The sequence below is a fragment of the Poecilia reticulata genome, linkage group LG11 (assembly GCF_000633615.1).
Source record: "Poecilia reticulata strain Guanapo linkage group LG11, Guppy_female_1.0+MT, whole genome shotgun sequence".
Taxonomy (NCBI): Eukaryota; Metazoa; Chordata; class Actinopteri; order Cyprinodontiformes; family Poeciliidae; genus Poecilia; species Poecilia reticulata.
In genome coordinates this window covers 23,026,375-23,049,451 of record NC_024341.1, presented here as the reverse complement: position 1 = coordinate 23,049,451, position 23,077 = coordinate 23,026,375, and the positions used below count along the sequence as shown (strand labels likewise).

General features: G+C 38.3%; 1 protein-coding gene across 2 annotated transcripts in view; it reads left to right on the top strand.

Moving 5' to 3' along the window:
• Positions 1 to 16,750, top strand: part of LOC103472790 (zinc fingers and homeoboxes protein 1-like) — a 23,837-nt gene extending 7,087 nt beyond the window's left edge. Inside the window, exons 4-9 of one of the 2 annotated variants that reach the window (XR_001777115.1) lie at positions 102 to 228; positions 2,179 to 3,450; positions 3,554 to 3,685; positions 3,879 to 4,303; positions 4,812 to 4,953; positions 15,924 to 16,750. Coding sequence is in view for 1 of the 2 variants with exons in the window: in XM_008422627.2 (XP_008420849.1) it covers positions 102 to 228; positions 2,179 to 3,450; positions 3,554 to 3,685; positions 3,879 to 4,295 (1,948 nt within the window). In the remaining variant the exon portion in view is untranslated. Of the gene's footprint in view, positions 1 to 101; positions 229 to 2,178; positions 3,451 to 3,553; positions 3,686 to 3,878; positions 4,304 to 4,811; positions 7,911 to 15,923 lie in introns of those variants that run through there. The other variant, XM_008422627.2, reaches the window with a different exon arrangement.
• The last annotated feature ends 6,327 nt before the right edge of the window (positions 16,751 to 23,077 follow it).

The following is a 23,077-nucleotide window of genomic DNA, read 5'->3' as shown; positions in this document are numbered from 1 at the left end:
GCATTTAAGTGGTACACACAGTGGCAATTCTTTTCTATATCTTCCCAAATACATGAGAGAAAATGTTATATATTTTTTTTATTATTTTGTTTATGTCACAGGTTTCCGTATCCTTCGGTGTCAGAGATCATCGGCTTGTCGGCACAGACAAAGTTCAGTGAGGAGCAGATCAAAGTCTGGTTTTCTGCCCAAAGGCTCAAACATGGAGTCAGCTGGACACCAGAGGAGGTCAGTGCTGATGCACYGGAAATCCACATTTCCTGCTGCAGTTTTACATGTTACTGTGTTGCTAATATGATAACACAAACAAACCGCTTTAATTTTAAAATGATCTATAGTGCTGTCAAAGAACGTAGTTCAACATTATGGMCTGATGATGTAGAGGCAAGGGTGGATTTTATTTTAAGTGCAAAGGAAACAGAATGTGTTTGATTAACTCTCAGCACTTTGGAGCAAGCTGCCTGGCAGACCCGGAGGAGTTTTTCAAAGTAATTTCTGGTGATTTGCTGGAAAGCAGTGATGATTTTATTGATTACATGACCTCATTTATGCAGTGCTTGAGCTTTATTGCTTTTTATCTCATCTCCTTCCAGTTGCTGTAATTTGTTGTGGCTGTTGGGTAATTTAGAGCTACGACAGATTATTTGCATAGTTTGCTGTGTGAATTTTGGCTGTTTGCATTTAGTGTGTGTCAAAATATTTCTCTGTGTTTAAAAGTGATTAAGTACATTCACCTCTTTTAATTTAGTTTAGCGGGGAACACACTTCTTAATGCACCTTTTTGTTTTCATCTCTACAACGCTTTATTGAAATATTTGGAAATATATTTTAAAAATATTTTATCATCACCGTTTGYCAGACTCTCAGTACTGACACCATCCTGGTCAAAGTGTTCAATGACATCTGCGTAAATACAGACTGTGGAAGAACCACATTGCTGGTTCTGYTGGACCTCAGTGCAGCATTCCTGCCGTCCTGCATTTCATTAATGTGGCGTTTACGTAAGAGTGCCGGGAAGAAAGCCACAAGATGTCTTGTTTGCYAAGTACCACAAGCCTTGTAGGAAACTCGACCCCGGGGTCAAAATTTAACTTCTGACAACAATGATGATRCAGTCAAAGCTACACTGGAATGGAGGAGATCAAAGCATGGTCATGTGGTGGAGTGGCCCAGGCAAAGTTCAAACCCAGACTTAAAGCTGATTTTCAGATATCCTCTGTCCAGTCTGATGTGGAGCTGCTGTAGTTYAAATGCARCAGATCAGTCCTGCGAACCAAGCAGTCTCTCCCCATCTGCAGACTTTTTCACTATTATTCCATTCGCCTCTTGTACGGCTGAATCAAATAATCAGATGCATTRCGATGAATCAATTATTGAAATAATCATAAAATAATTAATTGATAACTAAAGTCCACAGACTCCAAAATATACCAATAGTGGAAAAACAAGATATTGAGATAATTAAGCCAAAATTGTACAAAAAATGTACACTTTGCTTTTAAAACTGTAAAAAATTATAATATAATTGCCAATTCAGTTCTACACTATATTGATGTTAAGTCAAATGGAAAGGGATGAGCTTTTCACATGCTGTTGATAGCAGTTTTAACTTTTGGCTTTGTCCGGAATAAACATAACAAACCATCATTCTCCTACTGCTACCTGTCTTTTTCGCCAGTAGTAACATCTGGCATTGATCATGTGACTCGTATGATGTGTTAATAGTGTTTCCGATGCTGTATGCAAAATACATCCATGTCAATATGACAGAAAAATCACATCATTCCATCGCAAAATCTTTTTTAGAGTTTTTTTTAAGTTGTGTTTCCTTTAAGAGAAAAACTACAACTTGCACTCACTACTCCAGACTGTCCTGGTGAGGAAGTACTCTTAGTTTCCTGGTTTGYAAAGCTGGTAGAAATACTAAAGGGACTTCTAAAAAGTTAAAGGAATTGAAGGGCTGGTATTGATTTTGAAAGGCATTTTGTGTCAAGAGGTGAAATTGTTTAAATCTAGCAACCGCTTGTGTATCTCAGTCTGCTGACGGATCAACTTCACCGTTAGTAAAGTTGACATGATGAGAAAGCAAGAAAAAGCTTCTGTTGCCTGGAGGCCTGAGTGGCTAAAAAAGATATCCATGAAATAAAATAATCTTTTTATGTCCCTACTTCTCTGCAGGTGGAGGAGGCAAGGAGAAAGAAGTTTAACGGCACAGTTCAGACTGTTCCCCAGACCATCACCGTCATCCCCGCCAACATCGGCACAGCTACAAACGGACTGCAGTCCATCTTTCAGACCTGTCAGATTGTTGGACAGCCAGGTCTTGTCCTCACTCAGGTGGCTGGCAGCGGGAGCACCGTCCCCGTAGCGTCTCCCATCACTTTGACTGTCGCCGGGGTGCCTGGAAACCAGCCCAAAGCAGCCGAAGCTTCAGCCCCTGAATCCAACGCAGAGGTTTCAGCTTCGTCTGCCAGCATGTCGCTCAGTTTGGATGCAACAGCTACCAAACCGAAGAAATCCAAAGAACAGCTGGCAGAGCTGAAGGCCAGCTACAGCAGGAGGCAGTTTGCCACGGAGGAGGAGATTTCGAGGCTCATGGAGGTCACCAAACTCTCCAAAAGGGCAATAAAGAAGTGGTTCAGCGACACACGTTACAACCAGAGGAACTCAAGGGATCACCACAGCTTGCTGCTGAGTGAAACTTCATCCAGCAGGGCAGCATTCTCAGGAGCAGGCAGAGCAGGGAGGAGCAGCAGCACCAGCTTTACTGAAAACATCAGCGGCGACGCACTGTCAGACTTCACCACTGCCGCAATCAGCACACCCACAACCACCACCTCGACTCCCACCACCATCGTTATAGACTCTAGTGATGATGCCAGTGACTCTTCGCCCACCACTGCCAACGCTCCTGGTTCTTCCGGGTCAACCGGCGAACCGCGCGTCAAATTCCGCCATGCCTTTCCCGACTTTACGCCACAGAGGTTCAAGGAAAAAACTACAGAGCAGCTGCACATCCTGGAGGCCAGCTTYCAGAAATCAGACATGCCKTCAGACGAGGAGCTGAGCCGGCTGCGTGCGGAAACCAAGCTGACGAGACGGGAGGTGGACGCCTGGTTCACGGAACGACGGAAAACGCCTTCAGCGGCGCTGTTAAAAGACAGCGATACTGAGATCGAGGAAAAGGTGAAATCYRTGACGCCTGTAGGATCTCAGGAGGCACAGACCACYGGCCATGTTGGGAGGAAAATCCTGAAGAAGACGCCAGCGCAGCTCCATATTTTGAAGAAAGCTTTTGTTCACTCACAGTGGCCAACTTCTGAGGAGTACGATCAGATGGCGACRAAGACTGGCCTGCCGCGGACCTACATCGTCAACTGGTTTGGAGACACGCGCTACGCCTGCAAAAACAGCAACCTGAAGTGGTACTACCTGTACCAGAGTGGCAAGGTGCACAAACTGTCCTAATTGCATGCAACTAGGATACCAGCTTTACAATATTGGTAGTTTGTTCAGGCACCTGAAGTCTTATTTGCTGTTTTGTGGCGTTAAGGTGGACGAGGCATTGAATGGTGCAGGAAAAGGCCAGAAAAAGTCCAGGAAGCGGTTTCGTGGTTGGTCCAGGAGGACACGCCGGCCGTACCCCTGCAAGCGTTCTCCACAAGGTGGCGTAGGAGTCATCAAGGCATGTGCATAAACTTTGGATTAAGTCAACCTTCTATTGTGATGATCAAATTTTGGTGCATAAAATGATAGCAGCTCTGATTTTATTATAATGTGTAAATTTAAGGTTTTAYGTGGAGATTAATTGTACTGTCACTGGAGTTAGTGGATAAACATCTCCATCTGTAACTTCTCTCTTTGTGCTTCTTCTCCAGGTGAAGTCTGGAAAGGAGTTTCTTAAGGATTACTACCTCAAGCACAGAGCTCTGAACGAAAGAGACCTGGATGATCTGGTGACAAAGTCCAAAATGAGCTACGAGCAGGTGAGAGACTGGTTCTCCGAAACCACCAGGAAGGTGGAGGAGGGAAAGGAGCTGTTCAGBGACGAGGAGGCGGAGGAGGACGGCGAGGAGGAGGAAGAAGAGGACGAGGCGGCGACAGCTGAGTGTAGAGACAGTGAGGGAGAAATGGAGGCAAAAGAACAAGGAGAGGTGGCATCAAATGATGAGTGCATAAGGGACGAAAAGAAGGAGGACCCCAATCAAAAAGAGGAAGAGGAGGAGGATGACGCTGTTGAGGAGGAATCTGAAGGTGTCAGCCATTCACAGCCTCAGACTGAGGAGCAGACATGAGCCAGCAGGTGGGCTTGTTTCGTTTTTGGTTCTTGTGCTTTGCAGAAACACCAACCTGTAAAAGCAGGTTGGGTTATTTTTAGACATTTACTCACACCCACTCACGATGATTTGTTTGGACAGGTTYYCCCCCCCAAGATGGAGTGATTATACAACTCCTATCATTTTAAAAAATAAGAATTGGGTGCACACATGAGAGAAAAGACTGTATAGTCTAGATTAAGTTYAATAGTTTGAAGTTTGTGCTGAGTCATTCTTACAACAGAGTTCTGCCTCATTTGTTGACAGAAACTACCTGCAAAATATTTCTTCTGCCATCTCCATGCACCGTTTAACACGGTGTTTGGAGGTTAGGGAGTTGTACTGTATTGTTTGTTGTGTCACCATAAKGACAATGACAGAAACRATCAAGGTGTAGCTCTTAATGTATAATTATTACATTATAACCTGTTGTTGAAACTTCACAGTTTACAATATTGTACATTTCTAAAGTTACTGTGCATATTCCTTCTCCAGATTCAGCATTGCTGCCCCCACTTTGGAGCCAACACACAAGATGACGCATATTAGTGTTTCTCAGCTGGCGAGTCAGGACCCGCAGACGGACGCAGAAAGCTCAGACGGATCATGCCACGTCAAACAATGCGACATAATTGAGGTTTGTGCCTTGAAATTAAGTTGGGGTAATGATGCAGCTGAAAATCACTGAATCGGAGGCGATGCAGGACACACAGCCTGTGTGGATTTGGTTTCTTCTGGGTGATGGACAGTGAGGACCAAGTGGATGCACAAAGCAAAGCCTTTCACCAAACAATATGTACGCAAGTTCCTTTGCTGCCCTCTTATAAGGAATGGGACTTTATTTTGGACCTTTAGGTCCTTTTTTCTTATAAAAGAAACTTTGTATAAAGAAAAAAAATCATCCAAAACATTTCTACTAATGTGAGACCTTGCATGGTTTGTCTCATTTTGTGAATCATGGAAGAACATTTTTCTCAAGGAAACGTTCTCTGCTCAAATCCATCAGACACTTTCTTTGTCTCACAGAAAAAACGGTTTTTAAAACTTGAGATTTCTGTGAATTAAAAATGCAATTTAGTGCCATTGAGTTAAGTTTTTTTTTTTTTTTTATTAATTAAGAAAAATTACCACTGGAATGATTTTCAATATCAGTGTTTTAAACCGTTTTGTATTTTTTCCCCAAATCATTTTACAGTCACAAAACAATATTTGTAATAACTGGATCAATTATACTGTTTTAAAAATGATACAGGTTGGGATTGGGGTCCATTCAGTTTCAGTTAAATCAGATTTCTGTGGAACAAATAGAGGAGGCGTGGCGTAATCCCAGCAGAGCCAAGTGTTTAGAGGAAAAATCCTGCACCAAAAATGTGTTCAGCATTAGAAATGCAGTAAATTCTCAACTCTGAAAACCCAACAGCTATAAAAACAGACTGATTAAGAATTTAAACAACATTRCAATGCGTTGCTCGTAAAGGGATAATGGTGAATTTTATTGGGTTCACTTCACAGGTTTTGATCAGTAAATAACACTTGGATGAAAAACAGTTTTCCAGTCAACATTTTGTCAGATTGAGTATGAGGCATAGTGAAATTCTGCCACTCTGAAACAACACCAATTACAAAAAYGTCTTAGGAGCAACGATGTGGACGGGATTCAGTAAGATAGAAATACTTCRTAGAACTTTACTTATTTTGATGCTTCATGGAGAGGAACAAAGATCTGAGCACTACTACAACTGTTGTAGGTAATAATGCTGCTAATAGTATGTGCTTGTGGTTACGAGTGTCGCCGAATTGTCTTTGTAGACTCGAGTCAAATTAAGAAAATTACACATAACATGACACAAATTAACTTTAGTAAGGTGTGACTTTAAATAGACTATAACCTTTTTGTGTAAATAATTATATCATATAAACTATTCCAAAACTATAAATTAAACAAGACGCGGAACAAAAGTATGACATGGTAGTTAAGTAGGATAAATTTTAATAAGTAGTAAATAAAGTGCCATCACTGTTATTGCAAACAATAAAAGTTATGAAAATCCATTTTTTAATAAAGTACATGCAGTCATTGTTACTCTGCAGTTGCATGACCCAGCTGGTTAAATGTTGTGTTAAAGATTCTAAATTAAATGTTTTTGGGATTTGATTCAAGACTGAAAAGCTTTGAAACTGACTTTTTGGAACTTTAAAACCAGTGTTGCATTAGATGCATGTTAACATAAAAGTTGCATTAAAAARCAACCATGGTTTGTGGAACAATGACCTTCCTTTTTTCCCTTTGGRAACTTGCTTTCAAGGGATCTTGAATAAGRAAAATAGCTTAGTCCTGATTTGCAATAATATTTTAGTTTCAGTTAAARTATCTTTAACAAGTTACAGCAATATTTAACATGGAGATTCCACTTTTGTCTTGGTTCTACTCTGACAAGCTGTTGGCTGGAAATCAAATCTGTTTCATTAAACCAAGATCAGTTAGAAAATTAACAACTAAATGGACATAATTTCTCAGCAGAATCCCTCTAAAGTAAACCATTCCTTGATTCACATTTAAGGAGAAAGTGCCTAATTTGACAACCTTCAGTTTATAAACTTATTTGTGAATTCAGAAACTATAATTTWATTTTATTTACTGACAAAAATCTGTACTGGCTTTTATGAATTCTGCCTACGTTTTCTAGCCAATTTTCTTATAGACACTTATGAAAACAGGAAGAAAATTATTTTTAAATATTTGTAAAACATGTTGATCGTTTCTTGGAGATAATTATGCTAAAAGCATAAAAAAAAAAAAGAAATCAGTTGTTAGAATCCTGATGTAAAATATTGACTGCCTCAACGGTTTTGTAGCATTCTTAAATGAACCGAAATAATCATGTTTTGAATAAAAAAAAAGGGTTTGATTTCTGTTTCGCATTCAGAATACAATACAGTTTGCTCTTCAGGAAACAAGCAACGTTACCTCAGTCAGTTAAGCTACAAACTCAGTAAGATTGTGACATTTAGAAACATTCAYACAACGGTTTTTCTTCAACTCAATACTGTATGCATGATGAGTACATAGTAATGATGTCTTTCAGAAGGCGTTTCTCTATTATGTCTTTGCCACCAAAGTAAGTGAATAACTTTAGAAAACAAAACAATGGACAGTTCAGTGTCTTTATCGACTCAGATACGGGTGAACTAGTAAACTAAACTTTCAGGTTGTGTCAAATAAATYACAGACTATTTTAGGCATAATAAATAATCTCTTGGCTCCGTTTTTACCTTTTTAAGACTTTAARAAGTATAAAGACAAAAGATCTTATGTTGCTTTCCTTTGCTTTCTACTTTGTTTTTACGGAACCATGTCAGGGTATGCACACAAAGAAAACAATCCGTTCTGGTGGACTCTGTTTGGTTTGTAATCATTTCAWCTGCAACATGGATCCTCATGTCAGCGCTGTAATTTGGTAAAGTTACGCATTTTCTGCTATTTTGCAATTGCTTTAATAGCCAACAGTTTTTAGTAGTTAATTTATTTATTATATCTGAACTTTCATGAATACCTTTTTCTTGTCTGCGAGAAAATAAAAAGTGAAAACCTGATTGAATTTGTTTGGGTTTCATTTTCTGAGCTTCAAACCAGTTTTGAATGAATGTCAGTGAGTGGTTTTATGTTCCTCCATGTTTGCTTTCCACCGTGTTTAAAAAATTGGCTACATGTTGAGATGCGATCTTTAGCCTGATTTGTTTTTGTTACTTCGCATCCTATTTGTTATTTGTTTCTGCTGGTTAATTTGTTTTAAAAATATGAAATTAGTCCCTCCCTACTATTGCAGAAGGAAAATCCATTCACTTTTTTTTCCCCTTTCATCATCTTGTTGTTTAATTGTGGTGCCAACAAAGCTTTTTATATGCAAATGATCATTTTAGGGGAGCCTCACAGCCGATTTGGGCATACAGATAGAGCTGCTAATCAGGCTTATTTTTGTCCTTACAAATTCACAATGATTGCAATTTGTAAAAAAAAAAACAATACATCCTCACAGCTTTATAAATCTCATTAAAAGAAAAAGGGAAGCATAGTTTTGACTTTTCAAGCATTTTTTGCATTTGGCTATTTTTTTCRTTTTCTTATCTTTAAAGAATTCCTCTAAATTAGTTAAATAGTGATGTAAAACAACAAAAAGGTGTTACAAAATGAATACATTTTCATCGTGAGAATGCTTAAGAGAAAAATCAGTGTATTTTGTCACCTGGTGGTTGCTTAGCAACCATAAAACGAAAGCCACAATTAAGACATAAAGCCATAATTTAGACATACATTTCTAAAGACAACTTTTTCYGTTTTGGTAGAGCAGGCGCATCATACAGGGAGGACATGCTCGGTGCAGCTGACCGGAATCGGATGCCCTCTTGTTGTTTTTCCTAATTAATATTGCATAAAGACTACCAGTGCCTCCAAAYCTTWAAAAAATCCTACAATACACTGATTCAGCCAAAAATTTACAAAATCTTTCAAATAACGTTGTGAAATTCTTTAAATTGTCACCCTATAAATGAATGTTAAGCCCTTACTGACTGCATTTTTAATGTAAAAAAATATTAGTGGTTTTGATGCCGAACACAGTTGAAGTTCATTTTAATATGGCATACACAATAAATTAAAGTTTAAATATTTAGTATCCCAAAACTAAAACACATATRATTAGGAATAACTAACCACTAGATGGCAGCAAAGTGCTTCCAAAATAATTCTTGGTGCTGTAAGTGAAGAAAAAGCATCAACTGCCCAGAGTGGGATACCATCCATCACTTAGCTGTTTTAAGACCAGGAGCAGGTTGGAGTGAATACTTCACAATAATAGAAATATTTTAAAATATCAAAGTCAAATTTAGAGTGTTTTTGGTCTAAAATTTCTCAAAACCCACCCAGGGTGTGAACAACTGGAAAGACTAGTTTTCAATGTAAAACCAAGTGAAAAGTAAATCTATTACACCAGATACAGATGTGCTGTTACAGCATCACAAAACATCTGAAAAGTTTAGAAACACTTAAGTAAATGGTGGGGGCGGAAAAATAAATAAAAAAATTGCTTCTCACCACTGTGGTGATGTGTATTTTGTGGTACATTTCCTGGAAGTTTAMCCAGAGCAGCTGAAATTGGGGCGAGGTTGGAGCCGGCGGGTCACCTGTCTCTCCTTAAATGATGAGTCCAGACAGAGGCTTCAGTATCCGTCTTGATCTGAAAGCAGAGTTGAAGGAACTGTTTAAATCTGGTTAATATAATCTTAGAGTACAGAAGAAGATTCAGATTTAACTGCTTAATTCCGTCTGAAATACTTTAACGCTGCTTAGTAAAATGTGTGCCAAGGAATTCAGATGATTGTTTTAAATCCTGATTCTTTAGCAATTCTTCAGCAGTCGTAAATTGTAGGTGTTCTTACACAAACGGAACTGAAATTTTGCCAAAATAATACCATCCACTAATCCTTTTACTTCCACTCTCCCTTTTGATGTAGAGTAACAGCAGCTCTTTAGCTCGCTGCTTTCCTCACCAAGAYGGAGCAGAGCSTGGTGCAGTAAGCTGAGGGTCAGGTGAGGACAGGAGCTGAGGCATGCGGATTTCCGCATTGTACTCTGGCTTAGACATTATTTTAAAAAAGCAAAAAAAAGAAAAACGTATTCTTACAAACTAAAACTCAAAAATGGAAACTAACAGCTTCTCTCTTTACAACATTGCAAACTTTTATCAGTCTTGGTTTTGTGCAGTAGAGGCAAAAKAATGTAAGTTGTACAATTTTAATGAAAATTTTAAGTCGGGATGCACTAATTCACATTTTTTCATTTCCAATACCGCTCTCTGAGGTTTAGTATCTGAGATTTATTTAGCCAGAACCGATCAGATAAAGTTAAAACGTTTCTTTCTTTTAAACACAGAAGACACAAATGTACTGAATTACACCTTTATTTTCTAACTCTGCACCAGTACAGCATACTTAAATACACCAATACCATTACAAACTCGGTCAAACATGTAAAACCAACGCAGCGCTTTCATTTGTTCAGTCAGTAAAATAAGGATTATAAAAGTGTGAAGTGCCTTGAATGRCAGCTTCCATATTTACTAGTGTACCTCCGTGTGTTATTTCTTTTCAACTTAAGCCAATATGTTTATAACCACTGAAATAATGTAGCACAGCTCATCTTGGACCGGTGTAATATTCTGCTGGGAACACCTGCAGGTCAGGTTTTCCAGGACGAAGGTAATGATGAATAATTCCACATTTTTCTCTATTTTAAATTCAGTTGTGGTTTGAGYGTGTGTCTGCTTTTTTCAGCTGGTGATCTGAAATGTTTTACTCTTTCTAAAAATGAAAATTTCTGAAGCCGTGTTGTTAAATCATAAATTTTCACTTCAGCTGTAAACAGCAGCTGCCTCATTCCTTCAGGCTTTGTATTGTTGTAACGCTCCCTGAACCATTCAAGGTATTCAATGTCTGTGCCAAGTTCGTCTGGTGAAGTGCCATAGAATCCAAAAGCACCATAGAAACCAGTTTAACCAGTGCAGACAACTTGCTCTTCTGCTTCATGATGAAGTTCCACTTGCAGTTCCTCTTCAGCTTCTCTAAAGTTCGTTTTGGCTGTGTGTTTTTTTTTTTTTTTTTGGTTTCAGCTCCGGCTTTAGAAGAATTTGTGAACAAGATGACATGAAGCATTTTTTTGGGGCCTTGTTGGGGAGTTTTGGCACATCTGCCTGGTGAAACCCGGCTGTTGTTCTCTTCTTGTATTTGCTCCAGCAGATGGCAGTGTGAGCTCAAACATGAACCTCTCTTTCCTCTACTGTAAATCATGTAAATCTGGCTGAGGTTAGGTAATACACCATTTGTTCACAAATCTGGGAATTATGCAGCTTTACTGGAAGTTAGGTTTTTGGAAAGCGGCTGCTACTGTGAGTTTTTTTTTTCTCTCTCCCTCGATTTCTGGGCTTTTTCTTATAGATTTTGGTCTGAATTAATGAAACATTTCTAGGGGAAAAGGCTGAGCGGTGCCCTCAGTAACCAAAAAACGAGCTCTGCCCCATTTTGTGGCATCGACTCTTCCTCAAACACCAGTTACATGCCGCACATGGTTTGGCACAGACTGCTTTGAAAACACAAGCCAACAGCAGCCTTGCAGGAGGCAAAAGCTTGAATTATATTTCGGTTTAAGGAAAAGGGAGGGAGGTTAAATTAAAAGGAGGCAAATGAAGAGTTAACCTGCACTAGACCCATGTGAACTGAGCAGGACCTGCTCCCCTCCTAATCAGAGCAGAGAGAAAGGGATAAAGGAGGAGGCGGAGGGTGGGAGAGGGCGGAGGGATGAGGAGGAGAAAACGAGAGTTGACACGAGTGGTGAGATGGGCCGAACAGAGGCCATGTGAGGACAGCAGAGAACATTTCCACTACTGACCTACTTCCACACACTCGCTCCCTCTCTCACACACGCATACATACCCACAGAGAGAATCTATAGAGCTGCCAGATGACGACTAARTCTCTTGTTTAATTCACTCCAAAAACAGAACGAGCTGTGAGATAGATGTCTCGTTTTCCTCTTGCACATATATTACTTCCACCGACACTTTGACAGACATTCAAAGCTGTGAAGAAAAGTGACAGATCTTGCTCCGTTTTTGTCTTAAATGTTTCAGTCGAAACTAATTTTAATATCAGATGACTCGATTTGATGAGAAAAGCAGTTTTCATATGATGTTTTCTTTTACCAAGGGAATAATGCCGTCCAAACCAAAATGGCCCCATGTGACCATAATTGCCCCCTATGCCTAATAACTGCTTGTGCCACCCTCAGTAGCATCAAGCATTTCTAATAACCGGCCATCAGTTTTTTACATCGCTGTAGAGTAATTTTTGCCCACACTCCTTTCAAGAAATGTTTCATTTCAGCCACATTTGAGTGTTTTTCAGTATGTTCAAAATCACGACAAGGCGTCTCAATCGGATCTAAATCAGAATTTCAACAGAGCCAYGACAAAACCTTGATTTTGTTTTGTTTTTTTGACCCATTAAGAAGTGAACTTGTTGATATGCTTTAAATAATTGTCSTGTCTCTTCGAGTGGCTGAACATTCTCCATCAAGAAAGCAGAATTCATGCTTTCCTCAATTACACCAAGTCGTCCACATCCAAAACAGCCCCACGTCATCACACTACTACCACCGTGTTTGAATATAGGTACTTCCGCTTTTGGCTYGTCTTTCTTAMGTTTTGAAAATCATCAATGTGTTTCTTTTTTGTTTTTTTCTGTTTGGTGAATGTGAGTTTGATCTTTCTGGGCAGTAGTTTCCCACAGAARCCATTTTTGCTCAGTCTCTCTCTCATTGAACACTGACCTTATCTGCAGTGAGTGAGGTCAGCGGTGCTTTAGATGTGGTTCTGGGCTACTTTGTGACCTCCTGGATGAGTCATCAAGACACTCTTGAATTAGTTTAGGTAAGTTGGGCAATTCCAAAAATTTTCGAAATCGATTTGCCACCATTTCCAGACTTCTGAATGTTGATGACTTTGTCTCATTTCCAAGGGGTTGCGGTTACTGTTATATGGCACCTTTTAGATCTTTCAACCATTTCATTGCACAGAGAACTTTAGACCTACAGGAAATTTATTTCCCTCGACATTTCAGGGTCAGACGTTACACTTGACGTGCAGTCCTTAGAGTTGAATTTCAAGAATTTCTTTTTTTCCATTTCTCGTATTCTCTCTAAAGCTCTGCGATAATGTCTGGATGTTTCAGTAAATACAAAAAGTTAAAATCTTCTATGAATTTATTGCTAAATCAGTATTTATGTCATTCAGTTAAGATTTCATAGAGCTACAACCTTGAAAAAGATTGCATCCATTTCTATTGCAGCGAGGCTTTTAGTTTTGCCGGTTTTGTATCAGCTCCATTGCTTGAATGATTTGTCTGGGCTGTATTTGTCAATGTATTAAAAGATGAGAAATTCAGTTCAGTTCTAAATCCACTTTTGAAATTAAAAGCAAACAGCTCTGCATGCTTCTTGAACATCTGCTTTCTTGGTAAAATGACCTAAAGCAAGCAGTGTTCCTGCATCTGAGTGCAGGAAATCATTTGAGTTTCTTCTGCGTGTCACAAGATTGATCGGTCTAACACAGGCTACCTTCAAGCATTCAGATCAATAGATCAGAGTGAGTTCATGAGCATCTCCCGCTGAGGGAGGTTGATGCAGTTATGTAAAAAAAAAAAAAGCCTTAATGAGATTATTCAGCATCGTTGCTTACATCTATCTCTAGTTTATTCCTCTGTGTTCCCATAGTGCACTCCAGCCATGCTCCCTGGTTCAACTCTATCTGTATCCAAAGTTGGTTCTATGTTAGTTGGTGAGTCTGCAACTATTGACGCTTTTTTTTAATAATCAGAACCAGCTTTAAAGTCTTCAGTAATATGTGTTAAAAGCAAGTTTTTGTGTGCATTGGGGACCTATGACTTTCCTCCCTGGGTCACCACAGATACTGCCTTGGATTATTTCTGATAAAATAATTTTATTAGTCTCCCATAGGAGAAATTTATCTTGGAAGATAGACTGGAAGATGCTCTAACATAGAAGTCTACATCACARATTGGGATTTATCAATTTGTATTCTTGCCCATTTTTCCTGCTTCTTACTTAAGAACATTTGAGGGAAAACATGTTTACGTGTTACCCAATAGATCCTGACCACTAACAGGTGCAATGATGGAAAGATAATCATTGTTATTCACTCTGTTAATCGTTATAATTATATGCCAGACTGGTGTTTATCAAGGCCCAATATTGTGGTGTTGTCTTGGTTCATTCACCACAGATAAAAAAAAGTTAAATGAAGTTCTGTGTATTTAGCTGAGAAAAACATTTTGTAACTTATTTTAAATCAAATATATCAGCTTTTTTTTTTTTTTACCGTATTCAGGAATATATGATTTTTTTATTTGACTGGAGAATGGAACCAGAAATAAAACAATGTGCCAAATTCAGGTTCAGATTTTCAGATTTTCAGATTTTCCGTCACATGTCCAACATGCACTGAGCTAAACACTTGTTCCTGCCTTCGGAGTGTAATTATCTAAAATATACATCTAAAATACAGGTAAAAGTTGAAAATTCAATCTATAAGCAACCTTATGACCAAACCTGAACCTTATATTATGCTTCACATATTAAATCCTTATTAGATAAATTAAGTACTCATTAGCAACCAAAGTGCTTGTGTTCTTCAAGTAAACTAATAATACACAAACACTCCGCATATGTCTGTTTAAAATATATATCTCCTAGTTTTATTTTTGTTTGATYGTAAATTAAACGTTCAGATTTTTAATTTGTCACTGAACGCATCACAAGCACAAAAATAATGAAGAACAAAGCAACAGTTCTCAATGTTGTTTCTAATCCGTTTGACAAACAGGCAGGCAGTAAACTCCAGGAACGATGGAGCTRATGTTTATTTACAATGCATGTGTGACTGGTGTATAAATCACTCCAAGCCGTTCATCACATCAGTTCATATGCAAGGTGGAGAGTTTCAATAGTTTGAGAGTCTCAGCAAAATAAAAGAAAGAAATAATATGGCATTTCATTGCGTAAAATATGGATCTCTTCCTGCTGACTAAGCAAGATTTCGTCAGAATATGACATCYAGTATTTTGGACTATATGCTGGTCTGAACTCTTTTTTGGTGCTTTCTTYAAGGGGTTTTTCATCAAACTTCCTGTYTAAATTCTAYTTTAYATCAGCCACAAATTTGAAAGAACATTATGTAATGTTTTCAAATTAAGGACAATAGATCTAAACCATTCATGATTGCTCCAGTTTTATGATCAAGCTCATTCTCCTGCTAAAAGGTGAATCTTCAGCCCATTTCCAAGTCTTTTGCAACCCCTAATGGGTTTTCTTTCTGGAATGCAAAGTACGTAGCTTGATTTATCTTCATATTAATCCTGACCAGCTTCCTTCCTGCTGCTGGAGTAAATAAAATCAGAATAGCTTCTGTATAGTCTCCTCAATACTTATTGGCTGTAATTTTCATTCATGCAACCATAAAAAAAGTAGGGAATTAGCTTTGGGCCTTTACTTCGCAAAGGTAATTCAGATAAAATGTGTCACAGATGTAGCAATACGTCAAAACTTTTGGAAAGCAGAGTCAGATGTATGCTGTAAAATTCCTTGGTAGATTACCAGTAACACTGAGTTATCTGAAAGGACTGGGCTTTTCTTAACCAGGAATTGGGACATTGTGATCCTCGCTATTTCTAATTATCTAATTTAAATGCTCTGATTAAAACCACCTGGTGGAAACAATGGACAGGACAAAATGACGAACATAATTTTTAACATCTTACTTCTTCACAGCTGTGAAATTTAATCTCAATGCATTAATGTGTACAAAAACAAAAAAACAACAAAAAAACAAGCAAGCCAACACACAAAAAATGTCATTTTGTTGTATTTTTCAACCAACACAAGGTGGATTTGTTTACCCTAAATGTTTTCATGAGCAGATTTCTCAGGGTGCAATCATCCTGGCTATGCTATCCTTTTTTAATCCCTTTTGTTTTTTTCAGCTGATTACGCAGCAAAGAGCGAGCGAGCAAGGGGGAGACACGGAGCGCGAGAGCAGGAGAGAGGGAGGAGGAAGGCCAAGGCTGTCTGGTGCCGGGTGGGTCATCCAGAGGACATCTCTCCTCGCTTCACCTCATCCATGCACGCTCTCCCTCTACGCCTAACTCTTCCTATACAACCCCCTCCCGCTGCCATCCTCCACACATCTGCAGTTCATGCCCCTGGTCCCTGCCGGCTCGCTGCATCGCCCTACATATCCAAACGCCTGGGTCACTGTATGACTATATCAGTGGCTGCAAGCAAAGCCGGCTGCAGCACGAACGCACGGATTCAACCGTTCCGAGTCTGGCAGCTTAGTCATCCGCTCATTCATTTATGCAAGTTTTCATTTCAGTCATGAAAAAAGAAAAAAGAGGAAGATAAATTCAGGCTGTGCTTCTGTCACAGCAAGACCATTCTGATCCACAGAGGTATACTGTTTCAACATGTTAGGGAGTGAAGTTATAAAATTTAGCTGTTATTTYAATGAAAATTTGCACACAAAAAAAKAAATTCAATGCAACACATTTCTTTCTTAAATGTTTGTAAATTTGCCTTTGGGTTTAGAGTTTGATGCACATATATTTATTACATTATCACGGCTTATTAATTATAGTATTCATTTTATGGTTTCTTCAGGTACCAATAAAGGAAATTTGACCGAAGGTAGYAGAGTTATGAGTTTAAAGGCTGAACAATTCTGCAAAGAGTTTCTAATAGARGAGATTTTACAGTTCTGGAGAAAAGTACAGCAGAACCAGATCAGAGAAAAAAAATTCTGACAAAAAAAGTCTCATTAGGATACAGGACCATCATTAAAAAGTAGGATTTGGATGTAACTTGTATTTATAAACAGAAGTAAAAACTAAAAAAAAAAAATGTGTTCAACCTATCATCACTTAATGAGCCACACTTTGGAACCTGTTGCATTAGTTTTTAACACTTGGTGTCACATAATTTTTTGTCTAGGTTTGGGAATGGGARGAAATGAAAACAAAAGAGTAACATTTTCCTTGCAAATTTTTTCTCAACTCCAACCTGGTACTTTTAATGAGTGGCAAACATGAGCGACATTAGTTATGATGGCTTTCGAATTAATAAAAATACCAGAGGTCCGGGTATTAAAGTTGGACCTGTGCGAATCGTTCAAAGTTTAATCTCATGATGGAACACCATGGAAATATTATTTTCCGTTTGCATATTTATCCCGGCAAGCTGGATGGATAAACTATTCATGCAAAACAACAGACTGAACATAATAACAAAGACCATTAAGACWTAAGAGCATTTTATTTTTACTTCCCTACTTAGAATAGTATCAACCTAATTCATAATTTCTGAAATTGGATTACAGGCATATTCATTTTTAAACAAAGTTTCTGAGTTCAATCCTGGTGAATGCTACGTCTTGATGCTTGTTTTTCTTTGTTAAAACCCATCCATCCATCCATCCATCCATCCATCCATCCATCCATCCATCCATCCATCCATCCATCCATCCATCCATCCATCCATCCATCCATCCATNATCCATCCATCCATCCATCCATCCATCCATCCATCCATCCATCCATCCATCCATCCATCCATCCATCCATCCATCCATCCATCCATCCATCCATCTTCTGCTTAATTTAGGTGTCTACTACCAACAAGCATAAGAGATCCAATTTTAACATCCAGAATAAATCTTTAACTTCAAATACATTTCCTAAGGTCATCAGAAACATCTATATAACRCTACACATCATTTGGACAAATTTTAAACCATAACATTCTCATTGGAGTGATAATCAAAAAGGGGGATACGCTACTATTAGTTAGAGCATCTTCAAGCATTCGGCATGCTGAGCTGAGTGAATTGTCTTGGGCAGACAAGACATGAGCTCTGTAGCATTATTACTGGGTCATTTCCAAGACATTTTAGTAGCACTGGATGTAGTTGAGATGTCTTTGTTGTGTGATGCTCACACCAATTAATCTGTACAAATAATACATATTAGCCTGGCTGAAATGGATGTCCCATAGCATTTGCTATGGAATCAGATGCACAGGAAGGTGATGTGGGAGCACTATTTACATAAAGCACCACATCTATCAATGTCATTACATAAAGTCATTACATAAAGGGGGAATTAGTAATAACTCGGTTTCCATTTTTGGCATCACCCTTCTTAGTGAATTTGATTTGAACTCTATAAAGGATGGTGAATGAATCTCTGAATCTYCAGAGAAATACATTTTTACCTAAAGTCTTTTTATAAAGACCTCTGTTCTGTAACTATATTACTTCGGGTCAGAAACAGCCTATGTGAGTAAGATGTTTCTCCTCATCCTCAAGTTGTAATATTTAGTGTTAAATGTAAAGAATTCACATTTCTGTAGCTTTTCCTGTCTGCACCACCACCTGCTTTTGTGAAACATCCAGACATTGCATATCTGTAACTGCAAGACTGATTCATAATTGATACAGTAGGACGTCAGTCATATTTCACTTTGTCAAATTAAACAAATTTCTGTWTTTTTCAGCTTCTCAAACTGTAACAGCAGGTAGCAGCTGTCCTTTAAAAATCAGCACTTATTTCCCCCCCATTTTATTCTGTCAGCCTTTCCTTTTTTAAAACAATAGATGTGTCATAAATGGAGAAATCATTATTCGAGCTAACAGTCGTCACACCTCTCATTATATCTATTCAGTCAAAAATAAGGAAGAAAAAGATGATGCAAACCAGACAGCATTTCCTTCCACAGTACATTTACCCAGTTTGCCGTTTCCTGTCAGAGCGCTGCAGCTCTCCTCCTCCTCCTCCTCCTCCTCCTCCTCCTTCTCCTCCTCCTCCTCCTCCTTTTCAGTTCGCTGATAATCCCTTCAACATGTGAATAAGTCATCCACTGCTGCCAGCTCACAGACAGGTCACCCTGGCTTTCTGGGTTTTATCTAACCTGGATTTCWAATGTTAACATATGTGATTTAAGCTGTAGACCAAGGCACCTGGCTGGTTTTGGTTTTCTTTACCACTAAATGACATAAAAAGACATGGAAAGAACACACTTAGATATGCCAACTAATAAAGCAAGCACAGTTATTCTGAGAATATTCAACCTATGTTATATAATAAGCACACTGATATTATATATAAATAAATTCCCTTTCCCACATTTTCCATGTGGTGCCTATGAAAAGTATTGACCCCCTTGGATCTTTTCCCTTTATAGTTAATGAACAAAACTTGACTTTTTTGAACAAAAAAAAATTTTTTTACTTTAATGTCGAAGGAAAAACATGCGTAGCTACCAATCAGGCTTGTACATCTGGACACTGCAGTGTTACTATATGCCGACTATATACAACATATGCTGACACTATGAAATATCTGAGGGATCTCAAATAAAGGTCTTCACATTTGTTGCCTCTTCATTGATCCAGTCTATATGGTTCCACTCTACAGATGGCGTTGAGCTTAACATTAATGCTCCTGCTTTGTTGTGAACCAACACCGGCTGCTCTGCCTGCTCAGTTGTTTGCCTTTACTTTGGAGAAACATCTGCCAGGAGTACATACGCCGAGTCTCTTAGAGAGAAGCAGTTTGTTTATTTTTAGCCTTTCAAAAAACTCCACCTAAGATATGAGGAAAGATAACCTCTGATCTTTTTCGAAAGCTCATTTCTGCCGCTTGTGACTCGAGTCCATTTCTTTTGATAAGCACACATAACTTGTGGCCTGCAGAGAGGATAAAAGAACATAGATCAACAAGTATAGACGAGTACATTAGCAAAAAGCAAAAATATCACTGCCTCAAGTTCGAGTTGCTTTTGACTGACAGAATTTGCACTCCAGCCTCCTGATATTGAAACATCTGTGGCTGGCTATTAATGTAAATATTTTCTGAATTGAAAGAAATTAGAATACTGCAATGCTTTTCTATCAACAATAAGTTTCCTGTATTCGCAGAGTTGGGGACCAAAGCCGTCCATGAGTAGTTAGAGTCCATCCTATTTATTTTGATATCCATTCACATGAAATATTTCATTGTACACAGTATTGCACGTAAGCATTCCTTTGTGATTGCAATACAAATATTGTAATGATTTTAATTTGATTAATTGTGTGCACTAATAAACCTGTTGGCACATTTCAACAAAGAGATTGCCATGAAAGGTTAAAACATGGTTGACCATGAAAGGATAAATCATCTCGGGCGCCTCTAGCACCATTAAAGAGATTTCAGGTCAGTTTTTGGTGTTCCTCACCACATTCTCTATGGAAATGTGCGACAGGACTCCCTCCAGTGATTCCAGTAAGGTCGGGGCGTTTGCAGTGGGAATTCTTATCGATTGCTGAAGTTTCGCCCTGCTGTCTTATATGAAATATTTTTTATTTGTTTGTATTTAAGAAGAAAATGAGCTTCAATGTGTTGCAACATTTATTTATTTTGAAATATTTATACAATAAATATTCACCCTTTCGTTATGCCCCCCCCCGACTTTGACATTTCTGTTCCGGTTCTCAGTGCGACGCCTCAGTGGCCCCCCATCTGGCCATTTCAAAACTTCCTGGAGGTGCTTTGAGGGTTGACAAGATTTTACGGCAACAACAACAAAAAAAACTGCAGTTATTTATATTGAAAATGTAAACTGAATTTCCTATATTCTGGAGATTAATGACGGCAAAACAGCTCCTGTGAGAATAGAGCATATCCTGCTGCACAGATATATATTCCCTTCAATGGATGAATTGACAGTTTGTTTCTTTCATTTCCCTGTTTAGTAATAAACCCTTCGCTATGAGGGGCATTTGTTGGATCAATCCAGCCAACACAGACCCCCTACATTAAACCCTCCCTGAATGAACGACTGCCCGCCTTGAATTCCCCAGTTCTGACAAATCACTTGGCTGGAGCGCAATGTCCTCAAAAGACCTCTGACAGSCTGCATTCACACTGATGGCCCTCAGTCTTCAACCGCAGCTCAGTGTTTGAAAGTGCTTCAACTTAAAAAGATGATTGTTTCTGAAATGGCAGTAAAAGCAGCTGTGTAAAGCCCTGTCCCCTAAAAGTTCGAACTGTGCAGAATGTCATTCAAAAGCCTGCATTTATGTTGTTTTAGGGCTCCATCAGTGAGCACAGCAAGTGCAGCTCAAATATCAGAACTGCACAATAAAAACAGCTTTYGGAGGAACATGAAAATGTGTGCARATGAATTAAAAATATCAGTTTTAATATTTTACATCATTTTTTTGTGCAGCCTAAAAATGCTTTAAAAAGAAGTTACCATATTTTGTTTTTTTCAGAGTACATACCGCAGCTTATTCAGTGCTGAAACTAAGATGACTCTTTCAGCAGCAAGATGCAAGAAGAAAAAAAAGAAAAGAAAAGGTTTACCACTGTGTTGCATCAGCTCTTCATGTAACATCTCTATTAGGCGTTTGGATCATTTCCAGGAGTCTGAAAGTAATGCTGAGAACTGCTACAGTATTTCAGGAGTTATAAAGCTTTACTTTTAATCAACAGCAGGTCAAATGTTAAAAATTAGCGACAGCTCAGGAAAGTAGACTCTTAGCTATACAGTAGAAAGAGATGCTTTTTGACATTAACTTTCTTTTTGTAATTAAAGTGTCACCTTGATGCATATTTTTCTTCATTGTCTTAATATTTTGAARGTCTAYTTTTTATAATTCAGAAGAGACTAATCCTTGTTATCATATGGTTCCYTGAAAAAGCCTTGATTTAAAATGACAACAATCTAGAAATTCATTACAAACCAAAAGGACTGATTAGCATGCAGCCTTTTGTTTGTTTCATTTCATTTTAAATTTTATCTTGTGACAGCTTTGTTTTATTTTGTTGTTTTTATTTTAATCCAACCAAAAAAAATTTCAAAATTTCATACATATCATTTTAAAGTGCACCCAAAATCCTGTTTGGAGATTTGCCTTATTGACACAAAAAACAAACAAGAATACAAGAAAACAGGCATGTTATGAATAATTATGATGTAAATCTTGTGTTTTGATGCATTCATCACATATTTTSTCTCTCAAATCTCAGCTCACATCTTTCCTGATGTAAACCGGCCACAGCAATTTAACAAACCTGTGTTCTCTCTGGTATTTTAACCAAAAACGTTCTGCCCAGCAATTATACCAGAAGAACTGAGCCTGAAAGGCAGCATTTTGGATAACAGAATCACACTCTTTCCCAAGTAGATTAAAAAAAACACTGATTTCTTCTTGTTTCAGAGCTACACCTAAAGGGCAGTCGCAGGTATCCTGAAACGCAAAAATGCACCRAACGGATCAGCACAAAGCAAAAACATTCTCAATCAAACGCAAAAATAATACGTCTAAAACTGTGAAAAACATGAAAGCTGAAAAATGAACAATAACCCCAAAGACATACAAACTAAATATAGCTTAAAACATGCTGCACTTCAAGGCATAAAAGCACAGATATATTAATGAATAACTGCTGAGTTTTGCTTAAACCGGGACAAAATCTATATAATAAGTTGTCATAAATAGAAGAAAAGAAACGGAGTGATGCGTTAGACTTTAAATATTCTCTCTAATGCCCTTTAATACTGTTCTGATTTTGTACTTTAAATGTACATTTTCTGCAAGAATTTCCTCATTTCAGATGCTAACTAAAACGTCAGAGAGTAAGGGTATTTTTATGGGTATATTGATCTTTACTGACCAAACCGATCACAGTTAAAATAAGGAAGTGACTTTTATAGACTGAAAACGTCATKGTTTCCAGATTAGTTAGAAGCACATTCATGCTGACCGTAACGTTTATTTGTTGGCTGTGACCCKGATAATAACAACAGCAATTTGTGAGCAAGAAGATTYCAGACAGATTCATTTTAAGCCATCTGCCAGGCAGCTGTCAGGACTCTCTCCCCCCTGCTGTGCTGGGAGGCCACAAGTTATGTTCCAGTTGTATAATTACATCCAAAAGTTGAACATATCAGAATATGTAATYTACTACAGCTGGCAACATAAAGGCTGTTTTGATCTATACATGTTGTAGCTTCCAGGCCTAATGTGGGTTTGTTGTCGTTTTGCAGAAAATGGTTGACAGAAGAGTACACTTTGTAACTGACTTTGGGAACACAA